General features: G+C 32.8%; 1 protein-coding gene across 2 annotated transcripts in view; it reads right to left on the reverse strand.

Annotated features, from left to right (window-relative positions):
* Nucleotides 1–5,983: 5,983 nt before the first annotated feature.
* Nucleotides 5,984–24,783, reverse strand: part of LOC111052891 (hemicentin-2) — a 307,765-nt gene continuing 288,965 nt past the window's right edge. For both annotated transcript variants that reach the window (XM_039438920.1, XM_039438922.1), the window contains exons 8-14: nt 23,736–24,065; nt 22,389–22,570; nt 20,681–20,816; nt 19,817–19,930; nt 19,075–19,108; nt 10,180–10,354; nt 5,984–9,114 (exon numbers count right to left, since the gene is read on the reverse strand). In XM_039438920.1, coding sequence (XP_039294854.1) covers nt 9,082–9,114; nt 10,180–10,354; nt 19,075–19,108; nt 19,817–19,930; nt 20,681–20,816; nt 22,389–22,570; nt 23,736–24,065 — 1,004 coding nt within the window. In that variant the 3' untranslated portion in view covers nt 5,984–9,081. The remainder of the gene's footprint in view (nt 9,115–10,179; nt 10,355–19,074; nt 19,109–19,816; nt 19,931–20,680; nt 20,817–22,388; nt 22,571–23,735; nt 24,066–24,783) is intronic.

Below are 24,783 nucleotides of genomic sequence, written 5' to 3' on the forward strand. Positions count from 1 at the left end.
TGAGAGGCACTCCTGCTGACTGGTGGTAGGAGTCTGCACTAGACAACTCACTTGTGAACAGCAAGCAGCATCTAGCGGCAAATAATACAACTAAATCGACGTGAGGCTACCTATAAGTAGTCCACTCAATATAGACATAAAAATGAGGTATAAAAATGAGGGTGTACTTGCAATTATTTATATTGTAGTTTTGATTTGTTAATATGATATTTGGATAAATGAGAGAAGTCCAGAACCAAATTCTTCATCCAGAATTTACTTGTGCTGGATACAGGATGGCCAAAAAACCTTATATTTTCGGTTCATTTACCAGTTTTCAGCTATTTCTGCCAAATCCAGTAATCGGACAGAGAAATTTGTTTTTTTTTTTAGATTATAGAATTCTGAATAGAATGAGGTTATTCGGAACTCTCTATCTCCAATGAGTACTGAGTTATAACTTTTCAAAAACGAGTAACATTTTTGAGAAAAAATCAATTTTGATGAATTTTAGTTTTCGATCAACAATATTTTCTGATTGTTACCATTCAGATATATAATTCAAAATCCCTCGGGGCGTATTTTTGTGCTCTACAATCTGCAATCGGGTGGAGCGCTCTATATCATATAGATTTCCAGGTACACCTGACAACAATGCTCCTTGTATTGTGAAAAACACCTAATTTCCAGCTTCAACCATCATCACCAACTTCATTGCTCTCACATTGATATTCCGCACAATGATAATAAGTTCATGAGATTATGTTCTATGAGAAACACCCGTTAGATACACTCCATTTTAGTATTTCCTAGTGAAGAGGCGCGCATATGACACCTCAAGGATCAAAATTTCAATCACTTATAACTTTTGACACGATGCTTAAATTTCATCGTACTACACTTCATTCTTCTCGGCTCGTCAAGGAGGTCGAAAAGTATGCATCATAAGTCAAATTCGGTCGAAAAATGAAAAATTTATTGTTGAGTGTACAAAGCCCAATACAAAAAAATGGCCAATTTCTATATTCTAAAAACCTCGAAGTAGATGGAAAGCGCACATTGACAGAATGTCAACCAGTAAAATCCGTATGAATACTCTCAATTACAAATCAGCAGGTAAGAGAGCCCTTAGGAGACCAAGGAAGGGGTGATCTCAAAACTAAGCATGATCTTCCTCAAAACTAAGTAACTTTCGAGAGCACTGGGATGACAACAATGTATGACGACATGTGTGTGTACACACATGTTCATCATGCATGTCCTGTTGTTAGTGGTCAGCCTTACTTTAGATCTCAAATTTTAGAGGGAGGGGATAAAAACATTTTTCCAAATAATGGGGGGATGTGTCCCCCTCTGTCCACAGTGGAGATTACACCCGTTGATCATAACTGGTGAATTTTGAGGATAAATTTTACTCTTTGGTAAATTTGACTCTCACAAGTAGGCCTATTGCATAGCTGCAGTCATTGTGAAAGTTTATTCTTGAGATTACTATGATAGATATTCTACTTTTTGCCGCTAGATGATGTTAGCGGTCCACAAGTGAGCACTGTAGTACACAATTTTGTCGCTAGGCAGCAGCTTCCTTCAAATTTTCAACTTGGATTCAGCACTTCCTTTGAATTAAAGAAAAGGCTTGCATTTGGGCAAGCATTTCAACTCTCAACAACACTATTATTTTAAATTATGCTTCTTTTTGTGTTGATATGCTCAAGTTTCCGTCTATATTGTCTACAGTTTTATAATAGAATTCTAAATTTTCCGGACGTGGATTAGTGATTCTGATGTTTTGATCCACTGATATTTTGTTTTGTGTTTCTGGCTTTCTAAAATCAAAAGAAACGTCTTGAAAATAAAATCTTAGCCCATCTATCTGTACCCACTGTCCTCGCACTTTAGTAATACAGTTCAGTATGCTGCTATAGATTGCAGCACTTCATGGCTTAGTTTTACACAGCACAACACATCTACACTGCATAATGTTATTATTGAAAATCTCCTCGAGTTATTAAAGCTCTTCCAATAGATAGAACCAAACTGTTCTCACGTTTTAATGTCAGCATCTGATTAACATTAATTGTTTGTTCGCTTGTCTGTCATTGGAGAAAGCTGATAACTTTATCCTTTTCCAACTCAGCGACGTTGTCAAATTGTTGGGATTGTTTGGAGGCTATATGTAGATATATAATGAAACACAGTAAAACTTATCAAGTACCCTTCTATTTTATCACAACACAGCTAGTTTCAATTCTTCAAACTCTTCAAAAGCCATTAGCTCTGAAATAAAAGGGTACTTCATATCTTTTGTCCAAATCTTGTAATCATCAAGTCTGTGTTGTATTAAGTCTTGTGATTTGGGTCTGTATTTGTTGTATAGTTTATTGAGGAAATAAACTCTTATTGCGTTTCAATAATTTCAGTAGCCCTGAAAAGAAAGTGAGGCAGTGTGGTAATGTCAGTATGTACAGTTTTTTACTCACAAATACATTATGTAATATCAGTACTTTGATGGTTTTTATTACTGTAGTAGTTGACGACACCACAGCTTGTGATGATAAACTTCTCAGTATTCTTTTATTCATTCCTTAATTGAATTGTCGACTCATATTAGGAACTGCAGTATTGAGAAGCTCTATTCATGAAATTTATTTCTGGATTTTCAAGAATTACAAACAATATAAGCCTCTACTTTGCTTATTCCTAGATATTAACTAACCAATTAAATTTTCAACGAAAAGGATAATCACATTTAAAGAACTCAATTACCAGAAATATGAGCTCGCATTTGAAGAGGTGCTAAAACAAATGAGATAGATCGCAGAAGATGATTGGATTGTTGAGAGAGCAGCAGTCAGTAATCGGATCAATTTGGAGCGATATTCGCGAAAGAAGTGAAGTTGGAGACTTTTGAAATCGGATCAATGCAGGGATGTCATTGAAGGGGCACTTGATTGTGTGTACTTAATAAAATATGAGCAAAAAGAGTTGAAGAAGAATCTGCTAAGAGTGAAGCGGGGGGAGGAGGAAACGAGCTGGGAAAGAAGGAGGACGAGTAGGAGGCGGTGATGAAGAAAAAAGAGGAGGAGAGTACATAAAGCTGAATGACGGTCGTACTAATGAGATTACACCAATTTTAATCTGGATATTCAATCGGATAGAATGAAGCTCTCATTTTGCCGTCTATGCCTGTACGGTAGTCATTATTTTTTAAATCGTATTGCTCCGTTCCCTTTCTTCTCTCTCCTTTTAGTTATGCTCTTGAAACCCTTCTGCAACTTTCTTCGTCACCAGCAAAATTCTTCTCTGTTATAATTCAGTTTAACTTTTATTCATTTTTCATATTTTTTTCAACTTCATGTATTTAGTGCTCTTCATTGTTCGTTATCTTGTTCTCATTTTCTTCTCTGTCCCCTCTAGTCTATCCTCTGTTTCATTATTACTTCTTTTCATGTTTTTCAAAACTTCAAGTTTTAATTCACATATTCCTACTAACATATTCCTACTAAAAATCCGGAAAAATAATCAATTAATCAATTAAATTTAAATTTAATTTTGCTTAACCACTTCTCTCTTCATCTCATACTTCTCTAATTGACAATATTCCTTACTCTATTCTAAAATTACTTAAAATTCATAATATTAATTATTTTGAATTAACTCTATTTTCTAATACATTTTTTTCAGTTTCTTTTTATTCAATCTCCCTCTTCCTATCCATCGATGTTCTACTCCTTTCCTTCCTTTCTCTATTCCTGAACTGTCTATGTATTATTTCTAAAAACGTTTCGCACCGTTCTCATTTTATGATTTTCCTTCATTCTTGGATTCATTGTTCTGGTTCCTTTACTCCTCCTGCTCTCTGTCCTCTGCCCTCTGTCCCTGCTCTCTGTTCATCTTAATAAAGGCAGCTAATCAATCAATCAATCAATTGATCAATTACTCAATAAATCAATCAATGAAAAAATAATCTTTCCCCACTTCTCCTAATTCCTTCTGTCTCTTTTCTCTCTTAACCAAATAAATTCTCTTGTTGTTTCTGAAGTGTCTCATCCTTATTCATAGATGGCAACAAATAAGATATTGCATTTGATCAAATGCTAATGAATAGATGAGAATAATTAATAAACTCAACTCCAAATTTAGGTTGCATTGAATTAAAAAGTGATTGAAAGAATTTAATTTAGATCTGATAATTCATCATCCTTATCTATTCAATTTTTGCTACATTCCTTTTCGGTATTTCCAAGTACTATTTTATCTGCAGCCTCTGCTTTTCCCGTACTCCTCTGTATTTCCTAAGGTTTTCTCATCTCCTTTAATTCATCTTTCTTCTTTTCCTCCTCCTACATCTCTTCCGGTAGTGTGTTGATGGAAGGGAAATTATTTTATATCCTTTCCAGAGAGTTGATGATTATTTGTTGAAACACCGCCGATTTATGTAGTTACATTACATTATATTATATTATATTACCTATAGTAAATTTGCATTCATTGTAAATGCAGCTTTAATTTATATTAAGGAGAATATATGAGTAGTGTATAATCCAGCATGAAAGAATAACTCAAATCTAATCTAATCTTCTTGGTTTTTTCTTTGTCTCCTCCTTCTCCTCTGTCTCCACCACCACTTCCTCCTCCCACCCACCACTCATCACCTTCTTCCCTTCTCCCTTTCCTTCTTCACCTCCTCTCCTTCCACGTCATACTTTTTTCCAAAATAAGCATTCCCTTTCTCCTAAGCGTAAAACCCTGCTCCAAGATTATTAGAGCAGTTTTCGAGGGGAATCGAATCAGCGAAAGTCCTCTCGTTAACTGGCGATATCTCAAGATAGATTTTCCATTTAAAAAAGGAAAAACGACTGAGAAAATGTTCCGCGAAGCTCTTTTCTCGCCTTGCCGGAAAAACAAGACGAATTGAAATGATTATGATAGGGATTTATCGTGTAATAAGATTGTCTCTTAGCAGCGTCGATCTCATTTAGTTCAGACTCGCCCGCTTCAATAAATCCACTAATTAGATAGCACTTGACAGGATTAATTGTGTTTTCTAGTAGAAAATGGGCGCGAATTAATACTGAATTGAATCCTCTGGGCTTGAAGAATAATGATAATTAGGACATGATTTGATTATAAATTGATGTCTATTAATCCTATAACTAGAGAGATGAATATAATATAAGAGGAGGACGAGGAGGTGGAGTTGAAGGAGGAGGAGGAGGAGTAGGAGGAGGAGGATGAGGAGGAGGCGAAGGAAGATGAGGAGGAGTGCTGTTCTAAGAACACGGAACTGATTTTTGTAGCTCATTGATGTTAATTTTCCTCTAAAAGAATTTTGGAGAATGTTGAGAAAAACTCTACTCAAATTCATTATCTTAATAAAGTTATCAAATTGATTCAATTATTGCAGAATAAAAAAATGCATTAAGTTTTCATGGCCTTACAATCAACTTAAGAGATCTCTCAATGTGTGAGCATGTACTAGAAGAACTGGAGCTTTCTTTTAGTGTTAATTTAAAAATATCCATATATTTTATGAGGAATATTCTGAAAATTTTGTTTTTGGGAGAATATAGGAAATCTATGCTATTGTTGATGTTTATGTCTTATGTTATAGCTTTGCCTGGGAACTTAATCCAAGAATATTTCATTTGACGACTCATCCATCCATCATGATTATTTTTTGTACACAATACATGTGTACCGGTATTAATAGGTACTATCTCATATGAATTTGATCAATACCATATATCAATCAATTATCAATGACTGTGACATTGTTCAGCTCATGGTTGAAGTTAGCAAAAAATATTTTAAGATGGCAAGAAAATATATTCGAAGATCAAATGTTTTAAATTCAAGCCTCCAGCATTATAATTCTGAATAACTGCATATTCAGAGAATTCATTTCTGGTGAATATTTCTATATATTTTTATAAATCTAAAATAGCCTCTATTGTATTTCATCGGAAAAATTTAGGTGTCAATGCAATGATTGGAACACATCTTTCTCAAACATTTTTAATAAAATGTACAAGCTCATAAACATGCATTTTTCAATAAAATGAGATCTTTTCCATCTTTTCTTTCTTTTTACAACAAATATTCCAAGAACTCTAACAAGCATTGGAACCAATATAATTACAAAGTAACTGCCAAAACATAAAATTTAGAATAGAGTTAAATTTTAACATTATTTACAAATTGAAACTATCAATAGATACAATTTTTGTTATTCTAGAGACAGGGATAAAGCTATCTAGCAATAACCGAACATATTATTTATATCTCTATATTTACAAGATGATAACAAGAATAAAGGATTTGACAAAGAAGGCAATATTATTTAGACATATCTCATTTGTAGTTTTCTAATAATTCGATGGAAATGGATAAAGTAAATATTCATAGAGCACATACCAATTTATAATATACAGCACAAGTCTTGTGAATTCTTATTATATGACTAAAATTGCTACTCTATTTACATCCATAATCTTTTCAGCTTTGTGAATTTCCTACTTGTCAGAATCACAATAACTACATTCTTCCTAAGGAGATGAGTGTGTTTATCTTTGTAGATTAAACTTATTTTATGTCGAATTATCATATCAGTCACTGCAACCATTCAAATGAAGATTATTGTCATTCTGTTAAATGGGGATTAACTGATCTGTTAGTTAATTTGAATTCACTCAATAATAAAATTTTATCACCATATTATTATTACCTGTCCATCAATTTGGATTATTATTTATTACAAACAGTTCCTGAAATTGAATGATACTCAATTTGGACAGTGTAGAGAGTTTTTTGACACGTATAAAGTTTGAATTCAAACCAATCAACTCCAATAGCTCCTTATTACTGTATTTCAAATATAATTTGTAACATATATTATGATATTTCTCATTTCCACTTTGAACTCATTATTTTTTTATTCACTCATAAATTTCTATCCAAATTTGGGAAGGGACGAGTTTTGGGCTTTAAGCCTGTTGTTCCTTTCCCAATCATTCATAGTTGAGAATTATATTGTAGCCAATCTATCAATGTATAAATAAATAAAGTTGAAATAGTAAGAGATTACATTTTCCAACAAACGAACAAATATACAATCGTATATACTAAATAAATCTATAACTTACAATTCGAAAATGACTAGATTTTTCATGATAAAATATTTAGCCGATAACAAAAATAGCATCATAAATTCACAACATACAATTTTTCCCAACAAATAATACATTTTTACGCACTTTGTATTCGAAATAGGCCTACTCGTTTTTCAGATTGTTTGTTTCTACAGACTTTGCAATTTCCTAAAATTAGGAAGTTTAGAAATTTTTGAGGTATAGAGGAATCTCAGAGGAAGGTAATGTGAGAATCATGAATACTATGTTAAAGTATAAAACAAATTATTGTAGCACACAATCCAGGAACTCCAAAGTTGAAGTATTTCCATCCACCTGGTTAGTGATACTTCGGTAAGAGTGTGTTTGGTTTTTCAAATGACTGATTGCCAATCTGCCATCAATATATTTTGACAATGTATTCAATGAATGATTACACATGTTGACACAATCAGAACGAAGATGGCAATGCAAGAAAGTCACTAACCAAAGAGTGAATATTTTCTAATTTCAATTTCCTCAAATTGCGTACCGAACAGTAGCCTATTATACTGTATTCAAACATCTAAAGGGCATCAACAATGGAATCATCATTATGAAATGAAATTTCATGTTCCATGAGATGAATTGAAACTTTTGCATGATATAAAAGTTGAAAGTATTATTTAAAATACGAATACATGAATGGGATAAAATGTAATACTGAGATTGACTTAAAAAAAACAATTCTCAAACACACTGAAATCTATGGATCGATTATATTTTCTATTTGCTCATATTGCATGACTTGCATTATACAAGTTGAAAGAAATTAGTAGAAAGATTGTTAAATAGAGACTAACTGTGAAATTTTGAATTTCTACCAAATTATCTAGTGTGATCACAACATCACAACCAATTAATATTCAACAACCATTGCAATTTTAAACAGTCTAACATAAGTTACAATCATTCCTCATCTTGCACATAAATTTTATAGGTGCCAAATCATCCAAAAATATGAAATCTAACAAGAATTTACATTAATACTGACCTATGGGTCATGTTCACTTATATATTGCCCACATATGATACAGTCTCACATAATTATTCTAAATTGTTTGATGTTTCAAACACTCATGTCCGGTTTCACAAAGCTCGGTCAAGATAATATATTTGAACATTTTAAACCCTATACACACACCAAACATTATCATGATACCTCATCATATCTACAATATCATTCACACACTTAATCATTGTCGAGTTAGTACAGTACATCTACCACTAACATTAAAGAGTGATGCCACTGATTTTAAGGCAGCTCCAAACGCTCAAAGTTATAATCAATTCACAATCTACAATTAAAAATCTTAATTTTTTGGTCAGAAAATTGTAGTGGTTCGGAAATTTGATAGGTTTTAGAACCCAAAAATAAACAAACCGTAAGTTCATGGTTTGACGATAAGTTTGAACGTATTTAGCCTATAGATTATCAATAATTTTGTCCAGTTTCAAAAGTTATAATTTTGAGCGTTTAGACTGGCATTTAGAGCTCATAAAATATGAATCAGAACATTCACACATAAAACTTGATTGTTTCCAACATACTGATCTGTAACCAACCGCAGTTGGAATGTCCTGTTTGTTCCCCTCCAAGGTTACTAGAATCTATTTTGATAATTATTGTTGAATACAGCAACACATAAAATTCTATGATCTGATTGTAACCTTTATTTCGTTATTATAATATGTGATCAATATATGTCAACATAGTTGAAATTTCTAGTACTGTATTAGTTAACAGTTATGTCCATAGTTCACTCTCACCCACACCATGATGGCCACACAGCTGAAATGTCGTTTTTATCACAAAAATAAATATTGGCTCTCTGTCAGTGAATCAGTGATATGTTCACCGACGACCTTGATTGATTGACCTTGAATGACCTTAATCGCAGGCTGCTACACGACCTCGGCTGTTGGTTATCCATCACGCTGACACGTTCATGTGTTTGTGCGAGTTCTGAAAATTGCGGAAAAATTTAATATGATTAATACAAAAAATCAAGCAACACGATTTGAGGTTATAGGCTTACGATTTTATTGGAGTATTGTCAGCGTATTCTCCAATGCAAAGAATGTTAAAAAAAATATCATATTTCTCTATCATTCAAGATACCTACTGTGTGGCATCATACAGATATAAGATACCAAAAAATATTATTCAGTGACAGCTACTCAAAAAAAAATTTTTTGTATGTTGATATATCTTGAACAAAATTAGGAATAACTCACGACAAATGATGAAATTCAATCGAATAATAGTGATAGGTTAAAGGAGTATATAAATAACCCATTTCATTTAATAATCCCAAGGCCTGGTCTACTGTGAACTTTGCCTGAAAATCTGGGCCTATTTCCGCCCCGTTTTCTTAGGTATATTAAAGTATTTATGTAGATAAATTTCTTCTTGGTTCCAATATATCGCTCTTTATTCACGCAATATATCGTAGTAATTATTTGAGTATATTGTTTATGGTACAATCTACCATGATATTTGAATAATACTTTTTACTTCCATTGAATTTTGTGACCCAAATATTTGTCCAAATTTCTGGCCTGAGACCTGGATACATGATTTATCCTGAAATACAGGATTATGTGTTACTTTGTATTACTATGGATTAATTTATTCCATCATTTATACAATCTTGCGCAATTATTTTATTTGCAGTATATGAAAAGGCACTACAGGTTTCCCTTTTCAAATTCATACTATAGTTTATATCAAAATGCAGGCTATGTCACTAGTAATGATAATAATATTTCATGTTACTCCTGATTGATTTCAGGGCCTCTGACATGAACCAACGGCTATTTTTAGGCAGCCGGAGCCGAAGGTGAGTGTTCACCCGAATCACGGGAGTGGCTCGAGAAAAATATCTTGTCCGGGCCGGGATTTGACTTATCACTTATTAAAAGAACAATCCAAGAATTGAGGATCGTTCGGTTAGAGTATTTTACCGTACTGAATATTAATTTCATACTTCCACTCCATCAATTGAATAGTTTTTACGCATTTACGCACCTTGCCAATATCCATGATGATATGAGGGGGCCCCGACATTCTATTGGGTGAGCTGCAGTAGAGATGAGTGGCAGGTCCGCCATCTTGTGTCCTTCCATTGCGTTGAAGACCCCCAGCTGCTGTCTCATAGCTCAATGTTTTCCTGCCAATCATACTCTCCAGGTCGCTCCTATCACTAACAATAACACACAATTGATTAAAATATAAGGGTTTAAGTCACTGCAGCATAATATACTAATAAAGTTTGAAATGGAGTACCTATCGAGAAGAGAACTAGAAGAGAAGAAGTGGAAGAGGCTCTACGACATTTCGTAAGATATTGTCTGTTTAGAAAGATTGTATGATGTCTCTAATACAGAGGTGGCTATGATGATGTCTATTATAATATTTTACTAGCAGGCAGCCCGTGCATTGCAACGGGAAATTTTTTTTGTTGTAATATGCAATTTCTTATGTTCAGGAAACAAAAAAAAAAAATTATATATTTTTTCAAAATTACGTAGATAGGATAAGAGTTGAAAATTCTCAGAAAGGAAAAAAAGAGTTGATTGGTCTCGAAACCGCATCCTCTTCATTAATGAGTCATCCGTGCGACGGATTCACTTGGAGAAGGTACTGTTTGGTTGGGCTTTTATTGTTGCGTGAGCTTTGAATCACAAGTTGAATAAATTTATCAATCAAATTGCCACAAAGTGAATTTTTGTGACGGATGGAGAACCGTCATCCAGTATGAAATTTAGCGAATTATATTCTATTTTAGAATAAGAATAGGGTCGACTGCCAGATATATTTTGTTGGACTTGTAGTTGTGTATGTGCATCATCACCATCGCCGTCAACCCCTATAAATCATCAGCAACAGATTCATCATAACCAGAAATTTCCAGATCTTGTTTACCACTCTGAGCGTTCACGTATCTAGTATTGCATTAGCAGCAGCCGTATCATCAAAGCGATGGGCAACTACCGAGTTGAGTCGGTATCGTTCTTCTAGTAATTTCTGGTGAGAAATATTGTTTACCGGCCTAATCTACTATAGGAATTAGCAGTATTGTCATCATAGTTGCACCCTGAGTATCAGGAGCAGCTGATTCATACCCTGTCACATGACCAGTGGCGTGATCGTCTCCTGAGACTCCCATTGGTCGGCAATCTCTTTTCCCCCAGCCTCCTAATTTTCAGCGACCCTGTACTGCTTCAAGGAGACCTGGGAGAGAAGCAGTTGTTCGGTTGTTGAGCGTGTGAACGGGTCGCGAATCTCCTCTCCTTACGACATTCCCGGTACTAGTTATTTCTAGGGGAATTATTCCATTTTTGTGTGTTAATATAGAATATTGTAGGACGAGTTCCGGACAACTCAAAGATAGAACTTCCTGGGGGATTTTCTCTCTTGTCGGTTATTTTTCCTAAATTTGTATCACTGGGGGTGAACGAGTTATCCTTGGTTTTGAAACCTGTAAGGGATCTTAAGTTTGTACTACAAACAGTTAAGTGGAAAATTTAACTAGGCTCTTGTAGCGGGTTATTTTTGAGTACTTAATTTATAAGTCTCGACTCTGTCGCTTCACGACGTTCAAGTATAATACGGGAAGTGGGAATCGGTTCGTTATTCTCCGTATCAGTATCCACGTCGATTCAGGTAATTGTGTCAGGACTGGTAGTCCGTATATTTTTCCTTCTCTGTAGTAAGGTGGCCTTCAGTTCAAAGAGTTATTTTTCCCAATTGAATTTTTATTCTTGTAGGGAAATCCCTGTCCTTTTTAAGAATAGTTTTTCTCAATTAATTTGTATTCTTGTGGGGGAATTCCTGTCCTTTTTGAGAATAGTTCTATCGATTAATTTTTGTCCTTGCAGAGAAATTATTATAATTTATAGTAAATTTTCCTTGCTTAGTTTTCATACTATAGAGTGGCCCTGTATTTTAACTTTACTTAGCAGTTTCTGACTTGCTATAATTCCTAGTAGGAAAATTCCAATCCTTTTCCTAGAGAACTCAGGTGCAGCTTGAGTTCGTCCTGGTCGAAGTCATTCAGACTGCGACGTCCTTTCTATTTCTCTCTCTTAATTTTTCCTATTCTAAAATCCTTCCAGCTCTCAGGTACAGCTTGAGAACTTCCTTGTCGAAGTCCTAGATTGCGACATCCTTTCTCTTTCTTTCTCTTAATTCTTCCTGTGCTAAAATCCTTCCTGATCTCAGTTCCAGATTCGAGATCGTCCTAGTCGCGGGTTTTCAGACCCGCGAATCCTTTCTAAAATTCCTGAAGACCTGTCTCCTTCTATAGCAAATATTATTTGCTGGTTTTTCCCTGTGGAAAATTCACGAATTCTCCCGTGATCTCAGTTGCAAATTAGAGATCGATTTTGTGGTAGTCCTTAGACTGGTAATTACTTGGAAAAGCCCATTGAAACCTTTTCCTGAATTAGGAGTCTCTGACTCGATATTTTCCTTGAGGAAAATCCTGGAAAAATCCTTCCCTACCCTGACAACGACAGACTGTTGTCTTCCCGATCTTATTCTACAGACTGTGTCTGTGAAAAATCTTTTTTATCCTCTCATAATAGTCGACATACTGACTATTAATTAAAAGCGTTTCGGACGATTGAGAGTGATTCCCATACCCTTAAGGGCTGTCACAGATTAGCCCTTAATAACCGGCGCGCAGTCACCAGATTAGCGCGGAAATCCTGTTTAGCAGTTTATGAATTGCTGAAAATCCTTTCGCAGCTACAGGCTCGCGATTCAGAAGTCCTACACCTAAAACCCTGTATACTGAATCATAAATATCCTATATTGAAAATTTATACCCTGTATTTAGCTAGCAGGCCCAGCTTGCTGAGAGCTAGAGCGCAATTCTCAGATTGCGAATTATTGAACAGATATTTATTTGCTGTAGAGAATAATAATCTTATTATTGATTCTCTGTATCGTATACCCTATACCCTATACCTCAGACCCTGTACCCTATTCTCTATAGCTTACACCCTAAACCGTACCCTGTTTAACTATATCTTAAATACTACTAATAACTCCATAGTTCCGTCATACCTTTACCCCATCGCTCTCACCTTAAACCCCATAGAAAACCCCCATCCCGGGCTTGCAGGTACAGCTTGCCCGCCGTCAATTCGCAGTTGGCTCAGATTGCGTACTACCTTTACAAATATAATTATTTGTAGGGATCTGATAGTCAGATCCGTCTCCTTGTATAGGGTTATCTTAATCTCTTTTAACACCCACCCTGTATTCCAAAGGCCAAGGGCCGAATCGGCCAGTAACGGCACGGGCAAACACTCTTCCCCTGAAAGTAAAAATCTCGCGAAAGAAGCAGAGGGTAAAGAATGAGGATAGAGGGAGAAGTGTAGGTCCGGTAACTCCAACTGTCAGTACTGACCCCGACCCATACCCGACTGTAGCTAGTCCGCGTCGTAGCAATACTTCGCAATTATTAGGTAACCTAGAGGGTGGAATAGGGTTTTCTAATAAAATCAAATCAAATATGTTCTATTCCAACTACTGAATCAAAAGTGATTGATGAAAATAAAAATTAGCATATATTAAACATCGATCCTCGGTAGATTCAGAATTTAAATGTACAATTGCAAGTTGATAAGTTCATTACTTCATAAGAGTGATAATGCGTCAAACGTGTATTTCGTAACCCGTGAATGTGAAAGCCAATGCATTCATTTATAATTTATCATGAATAAAAAATAAACGCAAAATAAAAGAATAGAATTACCGCTACGTAAATGACATTGAGAAGAGTACATGCTGAAAACTGGCTCTTCATTTTTCCGCCATGATACTGTTTTATACTAGTAGTTCTGTGAACAGTAGACCTCACGCAGTTTTCTCATCCACAAGTATCTGATGTCACCTGTTCTAGTTGATTCAGTTGAATCACAATTCACCGTTGAATCATAATTTACTCTAAAAACTGTTATTGGTTTTCTCCAAGATCAAAAACTCACTTATGTTAATAGACTCAGTTCACGTTTGAATTTGTATCCCATATGATGATTTATCCAGTTTAATGATAATCTCTCCATCTGATAGAAATATTTCTCAACTATTCAAGAATTAAATTTTTTCCATCAAGAATATTATATTAATAATAAAATTCCAAATTATCAATTTCTTTGGCATTATTCAGCTCATTCAATCATGTTTTATTCTATTTTCAATCACCTATTAAATTTGTTTTTCAAATGTGAGAGCATTGATAATGATGGGTACGCATCATAGAAAACATTGAAACCCTACCACATAGAAAAAGACACGGTCAGACTTCCGTGTAATGCATGCAATGAATAATCCACTAACTTGTCAGCTGATTGATTTTGAATAATTCTATAGTCTGATTGATCCTATCATCGGAGTAGATGATATATATAATAGTGATATTGGAATATGGAGGAATTCCTTTTCTTTTTATATTATCCTTAGAATGCAAAATTTCAAAATAATCTTGTGTATACATCGACGCGCAGTTGAAAAAAATATTCCTGCCAAATCTCATTCTATCAACGCGTTTGGCTGTAATCGCGTTACTTACAGACAGACAAAATCAAATTGTGTTGAAACATAGAGCTCACTACGTTCGGTCAATAATATTGCATTATAATAATATTTTAAAACATGTCATGGTTGTGAATAAATTTCAATTTCATGCATATTTAAAGGAGACGATTCATAGAGATGAGGTTCACTGAGCTATTTATATCAGGAATCCATGCAAGCAGATCTAAGTTTACCGAACTAGTGGAGGAATAATAGCGACGGCATCACACAATGGCTCGTTAAGAGGATCGAGGCAACCAATAGGACTTGTTCAAGGTTCGAGCTTAGGACCTCTTTCAATTCAAGCTCTCAAGATAAGCACATTACAATAATTAGAAATGGATTGAGATTCAATCGAGCAAACAGCCAGGCGTCACCACTTAAGAGGATTTCAGCAGCTTAGGGTTTCAACGTTCCATAACTACGGAATCGCGCAGATGTTAAGTATTGATGTCCTCATAGAAATGACCAGAGTGAGACGATCCAAGTTGACGATGTCGGATTGTCGATGTGTTTGAGGTTGTTGAGTTGACAATAATTGGAATACTACTTTTTGAAATAATTAATCCGGAGACATATTCATTTAAAATTTGTTTGCGTTCATTGAGTTGATAATTTGGAATAATTTCAAGCTTTGACAATTTATCAGATGAATACATTTAATCAGTTCAAATCATAAATATAATTTCAGGCTCCAAGGCTGACATTGGTCCGACAATAAGAGATACTTTCACATTTGGATACTTTTAGAGATACAGATTATTAGCCATACATTCAATCTTATGGTTTGATAATTCGCATGTTCTTAGATGTAGAAGAGATGGCTTCAAAACTTAGATGTAGAAGAGAAGAGTATTCCAAACTCAGATATAGAAACTATAGATTCATGTTGTATTCTGTATTCATAATGTAACCTGCTGTATAATATTTTGAAATGATTGAATTATATTTATGTTTTAATGTATTTATTCGTCTAGTAAGTCAGGGAATTGAATGTAAACAAAGGAACCATTTTTCAAACAAGTACAAATTATTAGAATATATGTATAAATATCTATGTAAGTATAATAGTATTTTAATATATATATATATATATATATATATATATATATATATATATATATATATATATATATATATATATATATATATATATATATATATATATATATATATATATATATATATATATATATATATATATATATATATATATATATATATATATATATATATATATATATATATATATATATATATATATATATATATATATATATATATATATATATATATATATATATATATATATATATATATATATATATATATATATATATATATATATATATATATATATATATATATATATATATATATATATATATATATATATATATATATATATATATATATATATATATATATATATATATATATATATATATATATATATATATATATATATATATATATATATATATATATATATATATATATATATATATATATATATATATATATATATATATATATATATATATATATATATATATATATATATATATATATATATATATATATATATATATATATATATATATATATATATATATATATATATATATATATATATATATATATATATATATATATATATATATATATATATATATATATATATATATATATATATATATATATATATATATATATATATATATATATATATATATATATATATATATATATATATATATATATATATATATATATATATATATATATATATATATATATATATATATATATATATATATATATATATATATATATATATATATATATATATATATATATATATATATATATATATATATATATATATATATATATATATATATATATATATATATATATATATATATATATATATATATATATATATATATATATATATATATATATATATATATATATATATATATATATATATATATATATATATATATATATATATATATATATATATATATATATATATATATATATATATATATATATATATATATATATATATATATATATATATATATATATATATATATATATATATATATATATATATATATATATATATATATATATATATATATATATATATATATATATATATATATATATATATATATATATATATATATATATATATATATATATATATATATATATATATATATATATATATATATATATATATATATATATATATATATATATATATATATATATATATATATATATATATATATATATATATATATATATATATATATATATATATATATATATATATATATATATATATATATATATATATATATATATATATATATATATATATATATATATATATATATATATATATATATATATATATATATATATATATATATATATATATATATATATATATATATATATATATATATATATATATATATATATATATATATATATATATATATATATATATATATATATATATATATATATATATATATATATATATATATATATATATATATATATATATATATATATATATATATATATATATATATATATATATATATATATATATATATATATATATATATATATATATATATGCATTTGAGTAAGTACATATTGAAAAAACATATTAGTGTACCATAAAATGCATGCATACATGCGTGAGTTTAATATATACTGAAATTATAGGTATATTTCAATAAAGGTCTGTGAGACCAGGTGGCTCTACTAGCGTTTTCAGGATCAGGGCTCACTAAAGGTGTAAATAGGAAATCCAACGTTAATCTACATTATAATAATCATCATTTAACTAGATTAATTTATAATAATCTGTCTATCGATCAAGCTATTCCAAAGCAGAACTCACAACCCTGTAATTATCATTTTAACATACATCTTCTTTCAATTCTTGAATCATTATTAAATTGTAATCTGTACATGTCTGGTATTGTTAAACCAGAGCACGTTATACTGATCATCACCATTCACTTGAAAAATTATTATTTACTATCTGCTTATCTTGAAAATTGTCAATATATTGAAATAACTGAGCATGTCTTCCAGTTCTTTTCTTTTCTGAAAACCTTGATATCGTCTTTGACACGTTACCATTGGTATTGTGATAGACCTCATATGGTCAGTGTAACAAGTCGGGAAATTAATTGAGTGGAAGGTTGTGGATGGTTGCTAATGTATCAGTGGATCATTGCGGGATTAATAAATATGATTCTGCTTACATTTGCTTTAACATTGGTCACTGTCGGCAGCTTAGCTTATAATTTCCAGATTAAATTAAACAGTGTATGCGGCATTTTGCAGGATTTAAGTCAATGTAGCCCAACACTGATAGGATTAGATTCTGTACTCGAACCTCTTTTCGGAAATTATATTTATTTAATGAAGTATTCATTATCAATTCTGATAGTGGTAAGAGGCACAATCATACATGGATTTGTGATCTATATCTTTGTTCGGGTTGCATTGGCTCTTTATCAGAACAACAACCAGGTAATAATTTTAAGATCGCTTTATTTAAGCTCAATATTATTGGAACACTCCAATCCTACATCTGGGATAAACTACAGATTTCTCAACCAATTAAATAAATTCTCAGGTCTGATATTACACAGAGGGGCATATATTCATGTACCCATAAAAGTGAGCACTTTCATAAATTTATCTATTTTTTGTGTGGTCCATGCCCTCCCTGGAGCTAGGTCTGTCACAATATATATTTTATATTGTATTATCCTGTTTTTAATAAATATAATGATGTTCATCAGAAATGATTTCAGGATTTGAAATTAGTTTTTGAGACTTGGGAGAGATGATTCAAGGTATTTTTTCAATATATTTCGAATAATCAAATTCATGCAATGATAAGAATACAAAAATGTGGGAGGAGTTAAATTGAAGCCCACGCTTCCAATTGGTTGATCTGACCGGTTCGCCCATCTCATTGGTCGACGAGAGCCAATCATATTCAAGCAACAAACTCTTCGTACCTAGTGCTGTACCTACTACCACAGAATACAGTAGTATAGTTTTTTCTGCTACTACATGTTCTTTATTCTTGAATATTCATCAAGTAGTACTACATTCTTGATTTGTTTATTTCGTGACGCCACAGATAAATCTTCCTTATAATGACTCTACAATTTTATACTCTACAACTTAACTATCAACTAGGTAACTTATATGGTGAGATAAATTAATATACCTAATATAGATCATTGGAAATGAATATAGATTGTAGCTTACCTTTCCAATTCTGTTGGTTTATATTCAGCTTTACCTGAGAAAAAAAAGTATAAATAAATATGAATACGATGTAATTATTGATATCATGATGTTCTTGTTTATTTATTTCAGTCGATAGCAAAGTTGGAGAGCACCATACAATTTCTTCAAAAAAAGTTCTATACGATTCTCATTTCAATTTTTCACATGACTTATGATGACATCTAAAATGACTTATGATGCTATTTAAACTGTGAGAAATGGATAACTTATATCTTGATTGGAAAGAAGAAAACAGAATTTCATTACAGAGACGAATTATAAATTTCTTCATGAATAATTATCATGGAAACATTGATGGCAATATGAAGATAGTCATGTTGGCGTAAGATGGTTGATATGTTGGCGTAAGAACATAACACTTATATGTTAAATTCCCATTTTCAATAAGAGTGTCTCTAACTTATATTGCAGACAAAATATTTTTGTTGAAGATTGACAAGAGTGTTCAATAGATATAAGAATCTAGTGACTCTTATCAAATGAAAATCACATCAGAGCAGCTGGGAAAAATAATGTTTTGTCAATGAAGAAAAATTGTAATAATCAATTTATTTCCTGTTTCCAATTTATTGTTCATAATATTTCGAGGTTATTCAATAAATATTAGAAATGATAAATTTCACACCTGAAAATTTACAATTTATTGGCATTACATTATTCAATTTTATTAATATATCTTATTGTTGAAGAGAGTACTCACTTCTTGCTCGACATTTTTCTCTTCTTACACAGTAGATTGCGCAGAGTACACACAAGAGGAATGCAAACAGCGATCCGCACACTATACCAATCAGGGTTGGCAGAGAAATCGGCTCTGGAAATTGAAGAAATTGGAAATTTTAGGCATGAAAGACATTACACAATATTAGACATGAATTAGACACGCACAGTTGTGTGCAAATATAAGATGGAGAACATAAAAAGAACATGGAATAGAACATAAAATTAATAAATAGAAGACATGCTGTTGTGTGCAAATATAAGATGGAGAGCATAAAAGGAACATGGAATACAACATAAAATGAATAAATAGAAGACATGATGCCAATTTTTTCGTGATACCAATCGTCAGATTGATTTATTATATCACAAGTCAATTCACATGAGTTCAATAATCACTAACCTTGAAGTAGAGGATTCAAGTACTACCTATATAACTGAATTTTAATGTACGTAGGAATATTGGATATAGTATCGCCTAGGATCAAAAGAGAAACGCTTCCTGCATTATTTGTACATTCATTTGTTCTATGATATACTAGAGAATATAGATTGAGACTAGAAACATCATCAACAACAGTCTGAAGAATTCACGCAACATGGCGAAACACAAATGATACTGAATAAGCTGTGATTTCTACTTATAAATATCATATTTTTCCAACGTAAGAAAAATAATGGGTCCACAACATCTCAACAATGTTCTATCAGAATATTTATTTTAATTCAAAAGACCTATGATAAATCCATTGATTTAATTGGATAATTCATTGATGAACCTGAATTACACTCTTCCATTTTGAATCTTGAACTTGATTCTACTAGATACTTGAAGCATACTAACCGTGAACGACGAGCTTCACCCAATGCCTGTCTGTGCCCTTCTCATTCTTGGCCACAAGGAAGTAGCTGCTAGAATCTGAAGGCTCTGCTCCTTTCACAAACAGCCTTGCCTCATAGCAGTCCTCTGTTTTCGTAACCTGTAAATAATGTAAAAGAAACCTTCAAAAAGAAAAATCTTGAAAATAAATCTCGCCATTAAATGTCCTTATCAAATTCAAAGTTGTATCTGTGTACAGACTTAAGCCGGGGATACACCAGTCATACAGCATTCCATCTCACGGATAGAATCAGGGGCTGGAATGTTGCATGTCACACATGTCAGTCATGAGATATGTCCTAGCACCACCACTCCACCCCACAGAAATATCGGACATGAGTAGGATCGGAGCTCTGCATGAGAGGTGTGGCCCCGCCTTTTAGCGCGGCTCAACACACAATGGGTTCTCATATAACGATTCGCAAAGTATACGGTGATTGGTATGAGAGAACAAGCAGAGCTTGTTCCGATTGCTATGATTGACAGCTTGACTGTCGGAACTAATAGCTGATTAATAAACGAATGATAAAATATTTTTCTGTTCATCTTTTCTCTATGTTATTAGCAACTCACTTCCACAACAAGGGTTCTGGTTATCAATTATCAAACAGAAAACTGCTTTCCAGCCAAAATATCTTATTGGAAATGTGAGTAGCTTTCAACATAACTTCGTAGTTTTCAAAAAATAGGCTGATAGTGGAGAGAAACAATATAGGTGTTTTCTTATCTATGCTGCTAGTCGTTAGTCTAGCTGATCTTTGAAGAACATAAAAAATTTCAATCAATTAGGAATTTAAATCATTCAAAAGTAGGTCAAATAATAAGAGTTTTAATGTGTGTGCAACATGGTATCAGAGTTTTTTCTCTCAAAAGGGAATTGTTCAGGCCTCAGGGAGAAAGATCTTCACTTTTGTCTCTTGATGCACAACTCCAAGCTATAGAATCTCGTCTACAGTCTACAGCATTCTTCATTATTGTAAGACAACAGTTGCCCACCCCCCTAAGCACAACGAAGTACCTCTCCTCCCAGAATAAGAAAGAATTTAGCTGTTACTTCCCCCTTGAGATGGGAACCCAAAAAATGTTGTCCTCCTTAGTCATTCTAAACACTGCTGATGGCCCCAAAAGATTTGATTCTGAGCCCTTCTCCGCAAGAGTTTCAACGACAGACCTCACCACCTCTGTGGGCACTCCTGCGGTTCGTGCCGCCCATGACAATATTATCAATACACTAGAACTCCAATTATCCGAATTAATGAGGACCGGGACCCATTCGGATAATCAAATATTCGTATGATCAGAGTTTTTTTTAAAAAATTGCCATTGGAGAGAAAAAAGCTACGTTTTGATATTGCACTATTTTGTTATTGAATTAAACATCTCCATTAATGTAAGCTGTTTTGCGTTCTTCGCGGAGGGAAGGACAATAGTGAGCGAACGCGCAAACACTGGCTTCGCGGGGGAAGAATAATAGCGCACTTAGACTTTTTTGGACAAATTTTTTCTAAAAGTGATTCGGATAATCGGCGACTCGGATAGTCGGAGTTCGGATAATTGGAGTTCTACTGTATTTGAAAATAATTTAAATAGTTGATAGTTGAATTAGTGAGAATGAATATATAAAATTGATGGATAAATAAGTTGATGTGTTTGGCAGTTTTTTGGTATCTACCTGTTTGAGTTCATCAGCCTGGTACTTTCCGCGGTCTTCGCCAGCCTTGAGCTGCAATCCCTCCCACTCCCAGGCGGCCGAGTGTGGCCGTGGATCTGCGCAGACCACCATGCGCAGAGTCGCGTCTGCACCTCGCACCACCACCACATCTTCGGCCTCGTCACGAACCACCTGTGGGCCCCCTGGTAACCACAAGTGCAGTTTCATGCAGTGACATTCAACATTCATTCTATTCCACACTTGAAATGTGATCTAGACTTTATAACTTGTGTCTGTCAAAATATTTATAAAATTTCCAATACTACATAGAATCAATAGTTATGAATTCTGTGTTTCCCCTCCATGCGATTGATCCCTGTAAATTTCGTGGTGAGGGTAAGGAGCTCCTGAGTCTACTTGTTGCCCCCAAGACCGATGTTACCATAGTGGAGTTGATCTCCCATCTCGGATAGATATGGGGAGCATAGAGATGGAAGGAGATGGAAAACCAGTTCAGCCAATTAGAGTGGTGAATAGAAACCGGTTGCCAAGTTGAGAATACGGGTTCAGTCGATGCAGTCGGTGCTTCCAGAGAGGAAACTAGGTATGTGTTGACTATTCACGAACGACTACAGAGCGCTGTCCACTCTATAGCATGGCAACATCGCGACCGCTGTATCCCCACATCTTCTGCTCAGCATATCCCTATGAGTTGAAAGATATTGCAATTTCACTGTAATCTATGCTCATTTTCGATCAATACGTATCCAGAAGTTATATGCGCGAATGAGAGAGTGCGTCTCACTTTCTCACTCAGACTTCACATACAGGCTTCTCTACCAATATACAATATATCGTATGGTTCTCTACCAATGAGAGGTTATATATAGGGGTCAGACTTATTCTCGCGACCTCTACCTCTACCTGGAAGTTTTGAATATCCACTTCAAAATGTGATACGCACATATCTTGTTTGCAAGAGAATGCATTTTTACTCTAAGATGTTTTTTTTATGAAGATTGAAATAAATAAGATTCAGGCCTAACCACATTGAAAAATTTTACATTATGTACTTTTATATTCAAAAACCTAGCATTGTATAACAGTATGGGTTATTACAATACTGTAATTTGAAAGAACATTATTTTAGTGATACGGAATAAGGAAGCTCATAATATAATCTATTACTAGAAGAGCTAGAAAGTGCCTTCCATCCTCACCTACTCGTATAATTGATTAGCAAAAAATATCAAATCTGGAATAGGTCACTTACATTTTATCTTATTGCTTAGATGCATTGGATTTGTTCAAATTATTGCTCGTGAAAATAGAATATTAAATGTATTGAACACAACTGAATTTACTCACCAACCACCTGTATAGTCAACGAATGACTCTGCGCCTGTCTCTTCTTGCCAGCAATAACATTGGTCACCTGACAAACGTATTCACCCTGATGCTTGTACGTGACATTCCTGAGCAGCATGAGTGAGTCACTACTCCTCACCAGCCACCTTCCCTCCTCACTGCCTACTCCTCCTCCTCCCCCTGCAGCTGAGGAGGTGTTGCTATCAACAGCCTGCAGCCAGCGGTAGGAGGGGGGAGGGTTTCCATCAGCTTCACACATCACTGATACCTGGGTGTAGAGCATGGCTGTGGTCAGGCGGTCCAGTCCTACGCTTTTGATTACTGGCGGATCTGAAACAAACCAAGCACTCATTTAAAAACACTCTATCATCTTAGATTTCATGTTACATGCTTAATATTATCCATTTCTTATTATTTGATTTGTATAATCTACAAATTGAATAATTTAAAACCCGTTTGCAGATACTCGGTTCAAACGGAGAAATGTCAGGTGTTCATTTCAACTCCATATGAAACACATTATTATGAATGCAACCATATCTACAAGTAAACGTGGTTTAGCGTTAAACGTACTGTTAGCATATGGCACCAAGATAGTTCTTCTAAGATAAAACTGGTCATTCGACGACCTAGATGAAAACGTATTGAGGATCATACATTACGACTTATTGATAAATTTACTATTGTCATGCAATACAATAGTCATTCAAAGGTACTTTCGACTTGGAGGGATATTCAGAGAAGAAAAAAGTAGGGATAAAGTGGCGGCGATGTTGCCGTGCTAAAGCGGACAGCGTTTTGTATTCTTTAATGAGTGTTCAAGTGCTCATGATACACAAGCGTAGTTTCCTCTCTGAAAGCACTGCATCGACTGAGTCTGATCGTCAACTTGGCAAATGCACTTCTTTCTATGACTATTCATCACTGTAATTGGCTGATCTCCCTCCATTTCTCTGCTCCGCATATCCCTCCAAGTCAGAGGTTGTTTGAAATAGACTATCATAAATAAATAGATAAATATGATTCTATTGCCATTAATTCTTAGTAA

This window comes from Nilaparvata lugens, chromosome 12, assembly GCF_014356525.2.
Source record: "Nilaparvata lugens isolate BPH chromosome 12, ASM1435652v1, whole genome shotgun sequence".
NCBI lineage: Eukaryota > Metazoa > Arthropoda > Insecta > Hemiptera > Delphacidae > Nilaparvata > Nilaparvata lugens.